Raw genomic sequence first — 19,157 nt, forward strand, 5'->3', positions numbered from 1 at the left:
AACAGAGCTTTTACTATGATAGCAAGGACTCTGTTCTACAGTACCTTTTATTGCAACACTTTTAATGCAATTTGTCCACCATTGATATTGAAAGTGGGAAACTGAAATTAACTTACGGAGCCTGTTTTGGGTTTTTTATGTCGTTTGACATAAATTAATTGTTACACAGCAAAAAGAAAGTTTATTTCGGGATTTTTTTTTTGGGCAACTAGTTCAGTTTGAGGGACTGTTAACTTGCCACACCACTTTACCTGATGTGGCAAATAATCCAAGATGATAAACACCTCAATAAAGTCTCACACACGTCCCTCTGCACAGTCACCTCACCTGGGGAACCAAAACCATTCACACAGACTGTGCTAACATGCCCCTCATTGTGTCCTTTCTAACACTTCTGATTGGTCCATGGTATATGTGAGGACTATGGCCTCCACTTCTGATCAACTGCTGCCAAGACTATGTGAAAGTCTGTTCTCCAGGGTCATGTGAAGGAGAACTTTATTTACACGGATTTACATTCATGGCATTTGGCAGATGCCCTTATTCAGAGCGACTTACATTTATCTCATTTATACAACTTGAGCAATTAAAGGTTAAGGGCCTTGCCCAAGGGGCCAAACAACGGCAGCTTGGAGTTAGTGGGATTTTAAATCAACTTACAAACAAAGTTCAAACAGTTTAACCCTTGAGCTAAAAATGTCTTTTCATTCATTTCTGTTATACTTTATTATACAAGTGGTATTTACCTAATCTACACTATATTTCCAAAAGTATTGGGTCACCTGGTCAGTATGTGGTTTTGGAGCATTTCATTCCACATTTAGTCCCAATTTGCTCTTCTAATTCCCGCCACTCTTCTGGGAAGACGTTCCACTAGCTGTTGGAGTATGCTTATGGATATTTGTGTTCATCAGCCACAAGAGTGTTAGTAAATTCAGGTCCTGATGTAGGTGAGGAGACCTGGAGTGCAGTTAGAGCTCCATCCCAAAGGTGTTCAGTAGGGATGAGATTAGAGCTCTATAGCAGGCCACTCAAGATCTTCCTCTCCAAAGCATGTCAACCAGATCTTCAAGGAGCTCACTTTGTGCGCAGGGGCATCGCCATGCTGGAACAGGTTTGAGTTTCCAAGTTCAAGTGAATGCAAAATGTTATTACAGAGCATCTAAAGTACAATTGAGTGTCTCCTGCTTTGTGGTAACAGTTTGGAAAATCACATATAGAAGGAAAGATCAGGTGACCCAATACCTTTGGAGTATACACACACACACACACACACACACACACACACACACACACACACACACACACACACACACACACACATTATATATATATACCCTTGCTGGTTTGGTATAAGCCAATGTATGAATACAATTCATCTGGAACCTTGTTAAGAACATTTCAAGCATGATTAGAGAATGTGTGTGGGTTTAAAAAAAACAAACAGCTCTATCAGTTTCCAGTCAAATTTAGCCAAAGTGAATGTAATTCATTACTGTACTTAAGTACGAACTCGTCAAACACGCCGCAATCCACCAAACAGGGCGGAGCATTTCGATTGACACTTGGTGATATCTAATTTGCACGAACATACATTTTAAGAGCAAGCAGAACATTTAGAGAGGTACAAAATGATGGAAGAAACTCCTGACTCGAATCTGCCACAGCACCCATCACCTTTCCTGTGTAATTTTTTAGTAGTTGAAAAGAAGGTTTTGGGTTCATGATATTTGTAATAGAAATCAATCAGTGTTCGACTCATTCATATCTATTAATAGATTAGTTGCTAAGAGTAACTAGGCAAAGTGAGTTCATTAAGTAAAGAATCTTGTGACAAAAATGATAATAGGAACATTATAGCCGTAATAAATCATAGTACTTTGGAAACCAGGACATTTGAAAGCAAAAACCTTTGTACTTTGACTCAAGTGAAAGTTTAAAGGGACACTTTTACTGGAGTAATATTTTACCTCGCGTATCTCTACTTTTATCTACATGTTTTGTGTACTTTGCCCACCACTGGGGTCCTTTAAAGACGGTCCAATGCATTGTTCAACTCGGTGCGGTCAAGTGAAACTGGAATCAGTGCATGGTGTAAGTGAATCCCGATGTTTTTACAAGCTTCCTCCTTGTTGGTATTATTGGGTTAGTGATGTTTTTAAAGCCTCTTACCTCTGGAAGGGGTTTCGGTGGCATGGTGAGGATTCCGCCGACATAGACGACATGTGGTAGCGTGGGCCGAGGGAACTCTAGAGCGAGGTCGGTACACAGCATCCACAGGCGACTGCCTTGCACCAGTTCATGCATGGAGGCTGGCGGCTGCACGGCGTGCCGATACATGATGCGGTCGTACTTGGGAAGGACGAGCAGTTGCACTCCGATGCGTGACGCCAAGTAGACCACGGTGTTGGTCACGCGCTGCACCAGCGTCATGTGGTCCGTTAGCAGGGAGTTGAACTCGGGCACGTAGGCGAGCGGTGCCGGCGCGCCCACCTCCGCCGGGTACCACAGGCCCGTGCTGAACACGGCATAGGGCACGCCCAGCATATGCGCCAGCACAAAGCCACACATTTCGTTCGGGTCGACGAGCAGCAGGTCGAAGCGTTCCCGCCGCAGCTGCGCCATCACCGAACTACTGCCCACCACGCTGTCGCAGTTCTGCGCGTAGTGCTCCAGGATGTCGAAGAGCTCCAGCGGGGTCGGGCGGCCCGAGAAGATGTTATAGACCTTGGACTGCAGGAAGTCGTCGGCTGCGGATGAGCTGTTGAATATACCCGGGTAGCGCTGCAGACGGTAATGCTCTGAAGGAGCCACGTCTCGACCTTCTGACACCAGCAGCACCGTTTCGTGGCCTTCAGTGTGCAGCGCTGACGCCAGGGTCTTAAAGATGTACAGGTGGCTCTCAAACATTATCGGAGGGACCACGATGATCTTAGCAGCCCAGCAGAGACTTGGTGACAGGAACCACAGTATAGTGGTGAGGAGCCCAACAGAGGTTCTCATGACTGTGGGGAGAGAGAAAGAACTTTTATTATAAATGAATATACAGACATTTGGAATCGTGTACTACTAGATAAAACCACATCACCTTGTTTGTTTGAAAGTGCTCACTTCTGGAAATGTTCTATTCCTCCTATACACTTGCCAAAATGTGCATCGCATTTTACCTAATTCCCTCCACTCTTCTGGGAAGATGTTCCACTAGATTTCAAAGTGTGCTTGTGGACATTTGTGTTTATCAGCCACATGGGTGTTAGAAAAGTCAGGAGCTGATGTAGGTGAGGTGAGGAGACCTCAGGTGCAGTCAGCATTCACAATCACCCCAAATGTGTTTATTAGGGATGAGATCAGAGCTCTATAGCAGGCCACTGAAGGTCTTCCACTCCAAACCATGTAAAGAATTTCTTCATGGAGTTTGCTTTGTGCACAGGGACACTACCATGCTGGAACAGGTTTAGATCTCTGAGTTCAAGTGAAGGAAAATTTTACCGCATCCAAAGATATCGTCCAAAGATATCCAGAACATGGTTTAAATGTTCTAGAATTAGCGTGTTTTCTTTTAGACTGTTGAAAGTCTTTTATACAAATTAGTGCCTATATTATTTATAAAACACATTTTCTCTTAGGTAATAATAAACCAAATGCAGACCTTAAAGTGAAGACCCTTCCAAAATCAGAAATGTGATTTACAGCTTCACCTCTGTGTGTCTGTGACATGTCTTGCAGCTGGAACTACTTTCGGGGAGGATTTCACAAATGTATTCCAAAATACAGTTAATCAGACATACATGAAATCTAACTCCAGCGCGGTCAGATACGGATACCGATTTCCTCTTTGCTAGAGCTCTAGAAGCATCTGATGCCAAAATGTGTGCACATGCGCATTCGATTTTGCTTCAATCAATGCAGGTTTATAAAACGAAGCATGCGAGTCATACGAGATAAGATAAGTTTTTGAATTATGTTTCAGCATGGCAATGACCCTGTGCACAAAAAAATCTCCATGAAGATCTGCTTTAGATGAGGACTGAATTTGGAATTTATATATCTTATATATTTATATATCTTATATATATATATATATATATATATATATATATATATATATATATATATATATATATATATATATATATAATAAATGTGTGTGTGTGTGTGTGTGTATCTATGTGTGTGTGTGTGTGTGTGTGTGTGTGTGTGTGTGTGTGTAACATGCACTATATATATATATATATATATATATATATATATATACACACACAAATATAGTGATGAGAACATCTTTACAGGAATGACTGTTTTTTTGGATATATAATTATGAGTTATTAGATTTAATGCTTAGTAACACACTTCTAGGTCATTAACTGTCAGGTTTTGACACATTTGCATGTTAATGAGACAACATCATGGTTGAGAAACAACATGTACTGGCGATGACGAAGGCCAAGATTTTCTGTGATAAAATGTTTGCACAAAGTGCAAGCACATGCTCTGGCTGCACACTAACAACAAATATGATGCCACTCCCAGTCATGTGTAATGTGTGTGAGTGCATGAGTGAGCGTGTGTGTGTGTGTGTGTGTGTGTGTGTGTGTGTGTGTGTGTGTGCGCGTGTACGTGCTTATAAATCACACATAACTGGATTTGTGTTTGAGTATCTGTTCATGTCTGTGGGTGTGACGAATAAAAACACAAAATGAACGAACATGATGCCTAAACTGAATTAAAAAACATTACTAAAATGTATTAAACACTGGACCAAAATAGAAACTCAAGATACACTTCAGCACAAAATCTAAATTAAAGAAACACTGGACCAAAAACAGAAACTCAGAACCAAAACAGCAATCAGATACACGATAACTTACAAAATCTAAAATTCAGGACACACTGAAACAAAATGTAAATGTAGGCAACCTTAAATTAATAAAAATTAGATTAAGGACACACTGGAGCAGAAAGTAAAATCCAGGACACACTCAAGCGGAAAACAGAAAACCAGGACATACTGGACCAAAAACAGAAAACCAGGACATGCTGGACCAAAAACAGAAATTTAGGACATGCTGGACCAAAACCAGAAAACCAGGACATGCTGGACCCAAAACAGAAATTCAGGACATGCTGGACCAAAATAACAGGAATCCTGGACACACTGGACCAAAAACAGAAAGTGGTAAAATTCAGGAGACAATGAGCAAAAAAAAAAAAGAAATTCAAGAAACACCAGGATTAGCCACTAGATATTGAGAAACATTTATAAAAATCCAGGACATGCTGCACCAACAAATGAACCTGAGAACACACTGGAACACAAACTATAGGCCCATCCCAGGAGACACTGGACCAACAGATACTGGAGAATGAACAAAGAATGGTTCCTCACCTGCAGACACTAATATTCTTAGTTGTATTGATGTCTACTGGTGATTGTTCATTGTGATTGGTGATTGTAAATGGTGATTGTGAGTGGTGACTGTGATTGTGAATGGTGACTGAGAATGGTGACTTTGATTGTGAATGGTGATTGTGAATGGTGATTGTAAATGGTGACTGTGAATGGTGACTGTGATTGTGAAGGTGAATGGTGATTGTGAATGGGTTATTGTGAATGGGTGATTGTGAATGGTGAGTGGTGATTGTGAGTGGTGAATGGTGATTGTTCATTGTGATTGGTGATTGTAAATGGTGATTGTGAGTGGTGACTGTGATTGTGAATGGTGACTGATTGTGAATGGTGATTGTGAATGGTGATTGTAAATGGTGATTGTAAATGTGAATGGTGACTGTGATTGTGAATGGTGATTGTGAATGGTGACTGTGAAGGTGAAGGGTGACTGTGATTGTGAATAGTGATTGTGAATGGTGATTGTGAGTGGTGATTGTGAGTGGTGAATGGTGATTTTGAGTGATGATTGTGAATGGTGATTGTGAGTGGTGAATGGCGATTGTGAATGGTGATTGTGAATGGTGATTGTGAATGGTGATTGTGAATGGTGATTGTGATTGTAAATGGTGATTGTGAGTGGTGAATGGTGATTGTGAGTGGTGAATGGTGATTGTGAGTGGTGAATGGTGATTGTGTATGGTGATTGTGAGTGGTGAATGGTAATTGTGAGTGGTGAATGGTAATTGTGAGTGGTGATTGTGAGTGGTGAATGGTGATTGTGAGTGGTGAATTGTGATTGTGGTGGTGAATGGTGATTGTGATTGTGAGTGGTGGTGTGAGTGGTGAATGGTGATTAGTCGTGATTGTGGGTGGTAAATGGTGATTGTGGTGGTGAATGGTGATTGTGAGTGGTGATTGTAAATGGTGATTGTGAGTGGTGAATGGTGATTGTGAGTGGTGATTGTGAATGGTGATTGTGAATGGTGATTGTGAGTGGTGATTGTGAGTGGTGAATGGTGATTGTGAATGGTGATTGTGAATGGTGAATGGTGATTGTGAGTGGTGAATGGTGATTGTGAGTGGTGATTTAGAGTGGTGAATGGTGATTGTGATTATGAGTGGTGATTTAGAGTGGTGAATGGTGATTGTGATTATGAGTGGTGATTGTGAGTGGTGATTTTGAGTGGTGAATGGTGATTGTGAGTGGTGAATGGTGATTGTGAGTGGTGATTGAGAGTGGTGAATTGTGATTGTGAGTGGTGAATGGTGATTGTGAGTGGTAAATGGTGATTGTGAGTGGTGATTGTGAGTGGTGAATGGTGATTGTGATTGTGAGTGGTAATTGTGAGTGGTGATTGTGAGTGGTGAATGGTGATTGTAAGTGGTGATTGAGAGTGGTGAATGGTGATTGTGAGTGGTGAATGGTGATTGTGAGTGGTGATTGTGAGTGGTGAATGGTGATTGTGAGTGGTGATTGAGAGTGGTGATTGAGAGTGGTGATTGAGTGGTGATTGAGAGTGGTGAATGGTGATTGTGAGTGGTGATTGTGAGTGGTGAATGGTGATTGTGAGTGGTGATTGTGAGTGGTGAATGGTGATTGTGAGTGGTGATTGTGAGTGGTGAATGGTGATTGTGAGTGGTGAATGGTGATTGTGAGTGGTGAATGGTAATTGTGAGTGGTGATTGTGAGTGGTGATTGAGAGTGGTGATTGAGAGTGGTGATTGTGAGTGGTGAATTGTGAGTGGTGAATGGTGATTGTGGTGATTGTGAGTGGTGATTGTGAGTGGTGAATGGTGATTGTGAGTGGTGAATGGTGATTGTGAGTGGTGATTGTGAGTGGTGATTGTGAGTGGTGAATGGTGATTGTGAGTGGTGATTGAGTGGTGAATGGTGATTGAGAGTGGTGATTGTGAGTGGTAAATGGTGATTGTGGTGGTGAATGGTGATTGTGAGTGGTGATTGTAAATGGTGATTGTGAGTGGTGAATGGTGATTGTGAGTGGTGATTGTGAATGGTGATTGTGAATGGTGATTGAGTGGTGATTGTGAGTGGTGAATGGTGATTGTGAATGGTGATTGTGAATGGTGAATGGTGATTGTGAGTGGTGAATGGTGATTGTGAGTGGTGATTTAGAGTGGTGAATGGTGATTGTGATTATGAGTGGTGATTTAGAGTGGTGAATGGTGATTGTGATTATGAGTGGTGATTGTGAGTGGTGATTTTGAGTGGTGAATGGTGATTGTGAGTGGTGAATGGTGATTGTGAGTGGTGATTGAGAGTGGTGAATTGTGATTGTGAGTGGTGAATGGTGATTGTGAGTGGTAAATGGTGATTGTGAGTGGTGATTGTGAGTGGTGAATGGTGATTGTGATTGTGAGTGGTAATTGTGAGTGGTGATTGTGAGTGGTGAATGGTGATTGTAAGTGGTGATTGAGAGTGGTGAATGGTGATTGTGAGTGGTGAATGGTGATTGTGAGTGGTGATTGTGAGTGGTGAATGGTGATTGTGAGTGGTGATTGAGAGTGGTGATTGAGAGTGGTGATTGAGAGTGGTGATTGAGAGTGGTGAATGGTGATTGTGAGTGGTGATTGTGAGTGGTGAATGGTGATTGTGAGTGGTGATTGTGAGTGGTGAATGGTGATTGTGAGTGGTGATTGTGAGTGGTGAATGGTGATTGTGAGTGGTGAATGGTGATTGTGAGTGGTGAATGGTAATTGTGAGTGGTGATTGTGAGTGGTGATTGAGAGTGGTGATTGAGAGTGGTGATTGTGAGTGGTGAATGGTGATTGTGAGTGGTGAGTGGTGAATGGTGATTGTGAGTGGTGATTGTGAGTGGTGAATGGTGATTGTGAGTGGTGAATGGTGATTGTGAGTGGTGATTGTGAGTGGTGATTGTGAGTGGTGAATGGTGATTGTGAGTGGTGTAGGCGTGCCAGCAGGGACTTTCTTCTTTTGCTTCTGTTGTGTGGGTGCGGAATGCAGTGTATTAAACGTATAGATAATAATTGTTATGTAGGTGTGTATTTTAAGTGTGTATTATAAGTGGAGTTTTAAAGTCATAATTGAGAAATAAAGCACTGGATCTGTGTGTGGAAATTGCAGCTACTATTAAGTGTGTGGAAACGTTCATTTGCTGAAAACTTAAGCTTAAAAAACTGCAGTAACACAAAGAACTCGCTCTCGTAAAGTCATGTTGTAAATCCAATTAAAGCTAATCCCTGACTGAATTCCTGATCCACCCTGGTTCTAGTTCATTATATTCATTCACCAGCTCCTTACACTAACCGCAGGCTAACAGGACGCATGCACTTTCACCCTTTTTTTTTATTCTTGGTTGTTTTACTTGAATTTAAATGGTACGGATTTTCATTCAGAGTTAACTGGTAGACGTAATAAAACAAACCATGCTGAGGGGGAAAATGAAATATGATACCGACAACATTTTTCTAGCAATCCAGCCAGAGATCACTCCAGCTCCTACACTGATACGTAAGCCGACGAATCGCCGACTTTTATGATGGTGCAAACAGGCTACACAAGCTCGTTTCCATTAATCTGCAACTAGCTCATTAGCAAGCTGCTAGCTTATGTTTGCTACAACTTTCCAGGCAAAAGGAAAGAATTTGGAAAGCTGCAGCAACAGAAGTGGGTTAATATTGTGTACGAAAATAACAATTCCACGCCTTTACATTTGTACCTTACATTCACACCAGCCCCACACAAACACAAACACACACACACACACACACACACACACACACACACACACACACACTATCATGTCTGTTCTAATTGACCAGCACCCAAATACCACCAGATGGTCAGCGGTGGTCGTGTGGTGGCCGTTTTTTTGTTGAGGAGCGCCGACAAACTGCACAGCGACCGTAACTTTACACCTGCAACATCCATCTTTTTGATAATAAAATATTCAATATATATATATATATTCCCATTCCCTCAGGAACATTTTATGGTGTTATAATTAAATATGATTATTATAACATCATCTTTTGTCCTGGGATATATAACCCTGATGTTCCTCTCTTTTACAGATATGGATCCAGGTAGAGAAATATCCTTATTTTAACAATATTGGATGATTCAAATAATATATTTAAACGAATAAAAGCAAAGAATTAAAGGGCCGGTAAAAAAGTGAATAAAAATATTATAATTTCTTGTGAGGAAAAAGTGAAAGTACACTTAAAGTACACATTTATTTGCACTTTAAACGGATCAAATGATCTACAGGTGCATCACATCAGGTCAATTATTAGAACATTGTTACAGAGCATTTAGTTTGTTTCGCTCTTATTTGTTGTATGACGTATCACCAGGCTGAGATCTGCAAAGCTCTCTGGGGCTTTAAGGAGGAAGACTGTTGACGCTCATGAGTCTGGTAAGAGATATAAAAACATCTGAACAAAATTTGTAATCAGAGATTCCACTGTTCAGGAAAATGATTAATAAGTGGAGAACATTTAAAACAACTGGCAACATGGCCAGGTCCAGGCCGTCCAAGCGAGTTCACCTGAAGAGCAGTGTGTAAGATACATAAAGTCTCCCGAAACCCTAAAATATCATCACGGGACCTTCAGCAAGATCTTGCTACGGTCTCCAAAATGCATGAATCTACAATAAAAATGCACAACTTGATTTATCATTAAAAGCATGAAGGCGAGACTGAAGTTTGCCAAAGAACAGAGAGTCTGAAATTGAATTATTTGGACACCATGACAGAGCACATGTTTGGCATAAACCAAATGCAGTGTTTCAACAAAAGAACCTCATACCAAATGTGAAACATGGAGGTGAAAGTGTTATGGTTCGAGAAGGCTTTGCTGCAGCTGTAAATTCTACACTGTATTAGAAGGTGCTTGAAGAACGCATGAGCTCGTCTGTCAAAACATTGACGCTGAAGTGGAACTGGACCCTGCAACATGATGCAAAACATACCAGTAAATCCACCAAGGACTGGCAGAAAAGTAAAAACGTTGAGACTTCTGGAAGTGCCAAGTCAACGCCCAGATGTAAATCCTATTGAGATCCTGTGGGGTGATTTGAAACGGACTGTGCATGTAAGAAAGCCCTCAAACACCACAGCTGAAAGACTTGGCTATCGAGAAGTGGGGCAAACTTTTTTCCAGTTGATGTCAGAAACTACAAGCTACAAGAAGCATCATTATTTCATCCAAAGGGGGAAACACTCACTATTGGGGCATAGGGAGTCCTCACTTTTTCCTTAGTTAAAATATTGATTTTTGTTCATTCCTTTAGCTTAATATGTGAAAAAGTGTTTTTGTGTTGTTTACATGCAATTACATTACTGTCAGCTAGGGGGACAAATGAAAAACAAGATCTTAAATAGACATTTCTTAATAAATAACTGAATATTTAATTGATATTTAATTCACATGATTAAATATATATATTGAATTAAAAGAAATACAACCAACTTTCTAACAAACACTATCATTTATTTAACATTTAGTGTAAAACTCTACTACACACCTGCTGAGGTAAAAAAAAAAACCCACAAAAACAAGGTCCTGATTGTGTGTGCAGCCTTCAGAGGGCAGCTGTTAACTCCATTCTCTCCTTCGCTCAAGACTCATCAGGGCCGGGGTTTTGGACGAGTCTACTGCTGTTACACCCTTTCGTTTTCAGTCCGGACTTGTTGACTGTCGCCTTGGTGACCCCCGCCGTGCATCGCCGGCTTGGGTTTCTGACGCGGGAGTCGGGTTACCTAGCAGCCGTCCTCGAGGACGACATCTATTTATTTAAACAAATGATACGAGCACTTTTGCTGGTGTCGATTTATTTGAGAGGAATAAATACGGGAAAATATCGTGTCGTGTTTTAGCACCGAGTCGGAATGTTGTTCTGCGATTTTAACCATACGGGAGCGGAACATATGCAAATGCAGACACACACACAGAGACGTGGGGAAAGAGAGACAGTCAGGATTGCGTGACGACTTCAGTTTATTATCCGCCTTGTAATTGGAGTTCGAACAATTTTCGAAAACATTTCCTATTTTTTCGCTGCGCTACGATTTCACAAACGGCAGAATCTGATCCGTCCTCGAATCCCGTCTCCCCCTGCGTTTCATTCCTTCCTCGCACGGGATTGGCTGATTAACATTCGGCTGGCTAAAAGCTGACTCATGGGTACGATGCTCCCAAATGATACAGTTTCGTGGAATCGAGGCAACTATACGTGCCGCTCTCCTCTCGAGTATCAGGGGATGGATTATTCCTCCAGACACCTTCGCTTGGCGACATCGCTCGTGTGAACACACATGAATTACATGAAGGTTATGGACATGCATTCCATTTATACTATAACTCTCCTTATGCTTTAATCCCAAAGCTCAGAAAAAATAATACACGTGATTTCTCTCCCGGTAGAGCACCTAGTTCAGTGAAGAGAGAGCATCCGGCCTCTGCATCGACGCAGCGTAACGGCATTCTCTGGTGTCATTAACTCTCCGCCTATTTAAAACATAAAAACGCCGGCCTCCCAGACGGCGTTTACACCCTGCCTCGGATCCAATTGCACCCGCTCCATTAACGGACTTTTAGGCTCGTCCTGGGCTTGAATGCTGCTCGGATCTGGGTCGTTATTGTATTATATTAAAGACGTGTGAACGTGAGGTCTTCGGGGAGCTCAGCTACTGAGACGCGTCCTATTTGTTTTAAATCGACACGATTCCCATAGTCGCCGTTACGAGATTCGTCTCTATAACGTAGCAGGAAACAATAGATGCAGCAGGACTCTTTGTCTGCGATGTGTTTTGTACAGACAGCTCGGGTCACACTGGGGATGAATCCCGCGCTGTATGAGACATTATCTCCTACATGAATGTTAGCTCTTTAGATTACAGACTGATTGTGATCACCAGGGCAGGGGATGAACAAGGTAAAGGTTCTGCACAAAGGATAAAACTGATACGAAAATATTACTCAGGAATCAATTTGATTAAAGGATGCAAGTGATTATGAATGAGTAATGCAGCAGCGCTCGGATTACACTCACATACTTACTTTCTGATGTTTAGCGTTCATTAACATGCAAAAACAAGGTGAACATTTAATATACGAGTTCCCTATTGTTTATTACAGAGGCCTCAAAATAAATGTCACATTTACAATACAGTGTGTTACCAATGACCAAAATCAAGAACCAATAAAAATGGGCTGGGATTCGTAGTCGGCCACGTTGATATTAGACAAACGTTCTTTAATGGGGATTATATTAAAATAATAATCCTGCTGTGTGTGTGTGTGTGTGTGTGTGTGTGTGTGTGTGTGTGTGTGTGTGTGTGCGCGCTGCAGGATCGCCAACAATCCGACGGTTTTAACAAGCTGCCGGTAAACATTTCCAGAGCACAGTGCGAGTAATATTATCACACCCTCCTCTACTGTTATGAGTTCTGGATAGAAAAACAGAGCTACAACAGCATGTGATGCTGCGTGACGCATTTACACGGGATTCATTCATTCAAGTTCATGTTTTTAAAGTCAAATTCAGCTTTTCTCCGTTAAAGCGAAGACAACGACATCGAATGAGACGTCCTTCTGAGTTCTACTGCACATTTTGCACATGCAAGGAGAAGAAAAACAAGCATTTGAAGCCTTTATTTTACACAAAACAAAGTTCATTTGATATTCTCCACTAATCTGGTTTGTTATGGACAATCGCGTTTTACAATCTGGAGAATACAGGTAATGGAAACAAGGGTCCGGGGGCACAGCAGTGCTTTAACTTCCCTACACAATCACCTCACAATTAAAACGGTCGCATACAACTGAGCAGCTATGGGGTTAAGGGCCGTGCTCAGGGGCCCAGGAGCCGCAGCTTGGTGAACTCTAATTAGTTACTTTAGTTTGAAAGCTACCTTCAGTTGGATCAATGTGGACAAACACTATCGCATAACGGCGCTTGAGTGGTCTTTTTACATCGTTTCCTCCCTAATTGATATTTTTTAATACAGAAATTGAACATTGAAATTTAAAATACGAAAATGTAAATTATTATTTGAAAACCTATTATTGGAAAGACCATGGAAGTACATGAACACAAACATTTCTCGAGTTTGAACGTTTTCGCACGCACACAAACATTAAGTAAATCAGGGTCGGTGTGTGCGTCGCAGAAACAAGTCGGTCTGTAGATCCGACACACGAGCAAGAGCTCGTTTATCTTTCAAACACTGCAGCATTGGTCTTTAATGTCCACACCATTACCATCAGTAACTGCTGATATAAAACATCCTCTTACAACCTGCTAATCTGGTGATTAGCAAACAAGGTATTCATGCTGCAGCCATTTGCTCAGTACACTACAAAAGATGTTCCCCTTTCTCACTAGGCTTTATCGTGTATGGAATAACCGACTAGTCTTCCTCTGCTACACAATAGCTTCCGGTATTCTTGCGTTTCCCAGATAAAAATTGGGAAGAGTGCAGTCAAGTTCAGTCAAGAAGCTTTTATTGTCAGTTCAACCACATATAGCTGCCGCAGTACACAGTGAAATGAGATGTCGTTTCTCCAGAACCCTGGTGCTACAGAACACAACCTGGGCTACAACAACACGGGGGGACTAAGTTGTCCTCGCCACATAAAAGTGCAACCTGGTGCAAACACACAACACGAGACAGATACACAAAGCACAAAACAGCGCTACCAGTAAACCTACTGTATATGTTATACAGCACAATGTGCAGAAGAGAACAGTATAAAGGACAGTATTGTAAACAGGGTACTTGTAAGTCAGGGTTCCAATTCATTCCGAAAGTGTTTGATAGAACTCTATATAGGAGATCTTCCACTCCAACCCATATTAAGCAGATCTTCATGGAGGGGTATTGTCATGCTGGAGCAGGTGAAGTTAAGGGAAAATCTCATTCTACTGCATCCAAAGGCATTTGATACAATTGTATCCTTCAACTTTGTGCAATCCGGTTGGAGAAGAGACACTTATGCCTGGAAAAGTCTGGTGTCCCAATTATTTTGTCCATATAGTATTTTTTAAATGAAGCTCTTCATTAAAACAAACACGCAGAAGGAATTCTCTGAGCTTGGGGCTGATTAGACACCATTGACTGCAGCTGCTGTTTTGTTCCTTCCACACCAGACACAACGCCATTTGCACATCATTTGCTTTTTTTTGTGTTTTGTTTTTTTCTTATCCACAATGCACTACCACAAATTCCATTGAAATAACAACAAAAAAAGGTAGTACACCCCTCACATTTCAGCAACTATTTTTATCTCAAGGGACACGATGAAAAGGACGTGTGGCTTTGTGCGGTTACACGGCGTTTTATCATTCACAGTTTGCAAAATTCATGTAAAAAATTCATATGAGAAAAGTATCTATGAAAAAGCAGCCAATCGAATTATTGCTACAATGTTGAATTCGATTTCACTTTGAACGTATTTTAATGATTTTTGTCTATTAAAATTTCGGGAAACACCAGAATGTAACTACTTTCAATTTCAAGTAGCTTCATTCAATACACAGCTAAGATACACTATACTGCCAAAAGTATTGGGTCACCTGGTCATAAGTACAGTATGAGATTCTGGAACTTTGCATCCAACATTTAGTCCCAATTTGCTCTTCTAATTCCCGCCACTCTTCTGGGAAGACGTTCCACTAGATGTTGGAGTGTGTTTATGGATATTTGTGTTCATCAGCCACAAGAGTGTTAGTAAATTCAGGTCCTGATGTAGGTGAGGAGACCTGGAGTGCAGTTAGAGCTCCATCCCAAAGGTGTTCAGTAGGGATGAGATCAGAGCTCTATAGCAGGCCACTCAAGATCTTCCTCTCCAAAGCATGTCAACCAGATCTTCAAGGAGCTCACTTTGTGCGCAGGGGCATCACCATGCTGGAACAGTTTTGAGTTTCCAAGTTCAAGTGAATGCAAAATTTTTAAGTACAATTGAGTGTCTCCTGCTTGATGGTAACGGTTTGGAAAAGAACCACATGTAGCAGGAAAGATCAGGAGACCCGATACTTTTGGAGTATATAGTGTATAGCTGATATGCTAGAAATTGCACATTATAATAGAAATATACTAGAAATCGTCTTTATACTTCATTACTATACATTGTTTTACATCCAAAAATGTCTTTTTCCACTACTGAGATCCCATTTTTATACTTATAAGAAGTAACAACAACAAAGTGACAAAGTGTTTTCATTATATTTGAAAATATTATTTACTATTATTTCCGCCTGCACAACTTGGGATATTGGTATCGTCCACCATCAGAACATTTCCACCTTTGGCTAAAAAAAAAAACAATGAAACTTCAACTGGAGTTCACACACGGCTGTTTAGAGCAAAAACAAAGAAGCACTTGTTCTTCAGTTTACATGAATTATTCTGTATATACTGGTGCTTGGCTCCAATGCATCCATAATTATCCCCATAATATATTTCATCATTTATATTATATACACAATCAGACATTAAGGACCAGTGTGATACTGTACATTTAATGCACAAAGAAAAGCTCAGATTTTACCCCAGTTTAATAAACTCTCTCTCTATATATAACAAATCGAAAGAGTAAATAAACCACTGACAAAATCATACGACCAAACAATACATCATTTCTCTGTGCGAGTGAATCCTTAAATATCCGCTGTATTTGATCAGAAGTACATTTTTTATCAGGTTTATCTAAACAGTTTCTTTTCTCATCGTACTCCAGGATGTCGTGTGGTTTTTTTTTGTAAAGTCGCCTAATCTGTACACATGCACGTATCTTTTCATCACAGTCAGCGTTCACATTCAATCCAGTTCGGATTTCATCACTATGACATCATGGCATTAGAAGATTCTCAATTGAAGGCGGCGGCTGTTCTCTCGGAATCGTACACAAGACTACATGCACAGGTGGAAACTGCCCCTTCCCCCAAAGTCGTACATCCCCCCAACCACAAACCCACACAAACACAGTGAAGTGAGCAAGCAAAAACAAGGGAGCTCAAGGTGCAATAAATGTCAAACTTGCCGAACAGGTTTTTTTTCCTGTATCACTCACTCATGCACGCGCGCACACACACACACACACACACACACACACACACACACACACACACACTTTTGGAACTCAACCGATTTGGAAAAAAATGAGTCCTGTGGACACAGTCTTAATTTAGCTTTGAATCACAAACATGATCTCACACACATTTTAAAGCATTAGACTGATGGAACAGGTGAATGCGTTCACACCTCAAATACTGAATTAAGACATGAAGCACTGAATTAAACTCTTTGGTAAATACTGGGATGAATAATCCTGAATACCAGCAAATAATCCTGAACTTTAGTGAATAAAGATAAACACTACTGAATAATCCTGAACTTTAGTGCATAAAGATAAACACTATTAAATAATCCTGAATACTAGTATAAACGAGTGAATAATCCTGAACACCAGTGAAAAGGAGCTAAAGCAGACCATGGTGCGTGTGGTGTTGGTTTCTCAGATTTGGGAAGTCTGAAGAAATACTAAGAGCTACTCGAGTTACCTGGACAAAGCAGGTGTAAGATGAATCCCCAGGACCTTGGCGGTACATCCCATGGGTAGGAACGACATATGGATCCCTAGAGCAAAACCAAATTCTCCCCACGCTTCCTGTTCCTCATCTATCAGGAGGAACTAACAAACTTCTCCCTTAAATTCAACACCCAAAGCAAAAGAGGACACGTGACGAGTCTCGCGAGACGGGGGGGTCTCACCTGGATCTGGGAGATTGAGACCTGTTTATTGAGCGCTCATGCTGAACAGCACACATAGTACAGTTGGACGATGGAGAAGTGGACGATATCAACAGCAACAACAAAAACGAGTCGAATTTATACAAACAAGACGCTGCAGATGTGACCTGCGGTGAACAACATGATTCGATGGAGACGGTTTTTTTTGCTGATTGGTGTCCCTGAGCAATTCTGGGGTTCGGTGTCGAATCACAAGAGAATTCACAGTTCATTATTGATCAAATGTATGAGGTAAAACCACCGTTTACATCAAAACGTTGCATTGAGGTGGGGGCCTAAATGCTGGGAGGGTCAGGGTCAGGGTCAGGGATATCTTTACGTTCGACAAGACCCTTTCAGAAAAAGGCCTGGCGTGAGGATGCCATGTTCAGAGACACAAACACTGCCTTATTTCTTTCGCATGTCTGCCTGATCATCTCTTACTCAAATACTTTTTTTTTTTTTCTTCATTTCCTAACACACACCTGTTAGACACACCTGTTAGACACACCTGGAACCAGGAAAAGTTGCACATATAAACTACAAAACCGACAAGAGAAAGATTTGATGTTGTTTATTAGGAGTTAAAGGTAAAACACCTGTATGAACGCTGTCAGTTCACCTGCAACTCATTTCCCTACTCCCAGAGCGACGTGACGTGACGTGCGGCGGCCGCGTCCCAAATAACTAATAAAAAGTAGACTAGTCATTTTTTTAAGCAGTTTGGGACAAAACCACATACCAAGGCTTAAATGACGCACAGTTTTATGGTCCGGCTGTGCGCATCGCTATACCCCGGAACCTTCTGCTTTCACCCCGGATCCCCTCCGTTCCCCTCCCGCTCCTTCCCTTTATTACCTGAGTGCAGGTGAGCAGGTGCTCCGAAATTCAGTCCCGGCTTTAGGAGGTAGACGGACTTTAAATCCGCAAAAAGAAAAAAATACTGTTGGAGAAAATGTCAAAAAAGATAAATAGATAAAAAAAAAAAATTTATTGTAATTTTTTTTAAAGGCCACGTTTTTTTTCCTTCTGGACGTCGAAATGACGGCGAAGTCGTTGGCAGTGGGAGCGCGCGCGCAACCCCGAGGTGGGAGTGGGGAGGGGCGGGGGGAGGACACTAGTGGGCGGGGCCTCCTTTATATATATACTTGGTGTGGGCGTGGCCACGACGCTCGCTCACGGTCGAGGAGAGGCCGCCCTGATTTTGAAGACTAGAAAGACGTTCGTGTGTGTGTGTGTGTGTGTGTGTGTGTGTGTGTGTGTGTGTGTGTGTGTGTTGCATCTAACAGCAGCAGGTGTGATTAAGCGCAGGTGGAGATCCGTGTGGAAACATACTTAAACTGACATGTCTTTCAAGTCATCAAGTAAACTATATATGAGTGTTAATGGATGTAATTAGTGTTTTTTATTAGCAAGCTAATTACTTACATACTTACTTACATCATCCGTTTCCATACCCCCCCTGTCCTCTACATCTGCCTCTTTCACACCAACTACCTGCATGTCTTCCCTCACCACATCCATAAACCTCCTTCCTGGTGGCTCCATCCTCAGCATTCTCCTACTGATATACCCCATGTCCCTCCTCTGCACATGTCCAAACCATCTCAATCTCACCTCCCTCACCTTGTCTCCAAAACGTCCTACATGCTCTGTCCCTCTAATAAACTCATTTCTAATCCTGTCCATCGTCATCACTCCCAACATCCTCAACATCTTCAGCTCTGCTACCTCCAGCTCCACCTCCTGTCTTTTACTCAATGCCACTGTCTCTAATTCATACAACATCTCAGGTCTCACCACAGTCCTATAAACTTTCCCTTTCACTCTCACAGATACTCTTCTATCACAAATCACTCCTGCTATCACTCTTCTCCACCCACTCCACCCTGCCTGCACTTTTTTCTTCACTTCTCTAACACACTCTCCATTACTTTGCACTGTTGACCCCAGGTACCTGAACTCCTCCACCTTCTCCACCTCTTCTC

At 41.6% G+C, this 19,157-nt stretch overlaps 1 protein-coding gene across 2 annotated transcripts in view; it reads right to left on the minus strand.

Annotated features, from left to right (window-relative positions):
• The window catches only part of ugt8 (UDP glycosyltransferase 8), a 34,430-nt gene extending 16,169 nt beyond the window's left edge, over positions 1–18,261 (minus strand). Inside the window, exons 1-2 of one of the 2 annotated variants that reach the window (XM_046843199.1) lie at positions 18,028–18,261; positions 2,173–3,005 (exon numbers count right to left, since the gene is read on the minus strand). In XM_046843199.1, the coding sequence (XP_046699155.1) occupies positions 2,173–3,003 (831 nt within the window). In that variant the 5' untranslated portion in view covers positions 3,004–3,005; positions 18,028–18,261. Of the gene's footprint in view, positions 1–2,172; positions 3,006–16,940; positions 17,082–18,027 lie in introns of those variants that run through there. The other variant, XM_046843200.1, reaches the window with a different exon arrangement.
• Between the last annotated feature and the right edge of the window lie 896 nt (positions 18,262–19,157).

This window comes from Silurus meridionalis, chromosome 28 (genome assembly GCF_014805685.1).
Source record: "Silurus meridionalis isolate SWU-2019-XX chromosome 28, ASM1480568v1, whole genome shotgun sequence".
Taxonomy (NCBI): domain Eukaryota; kingdom Metazoa; phylum Chordata; class Actinopteri; order Siluriformes; family Siluridae; genus Silurus; species Silurus meridionalis.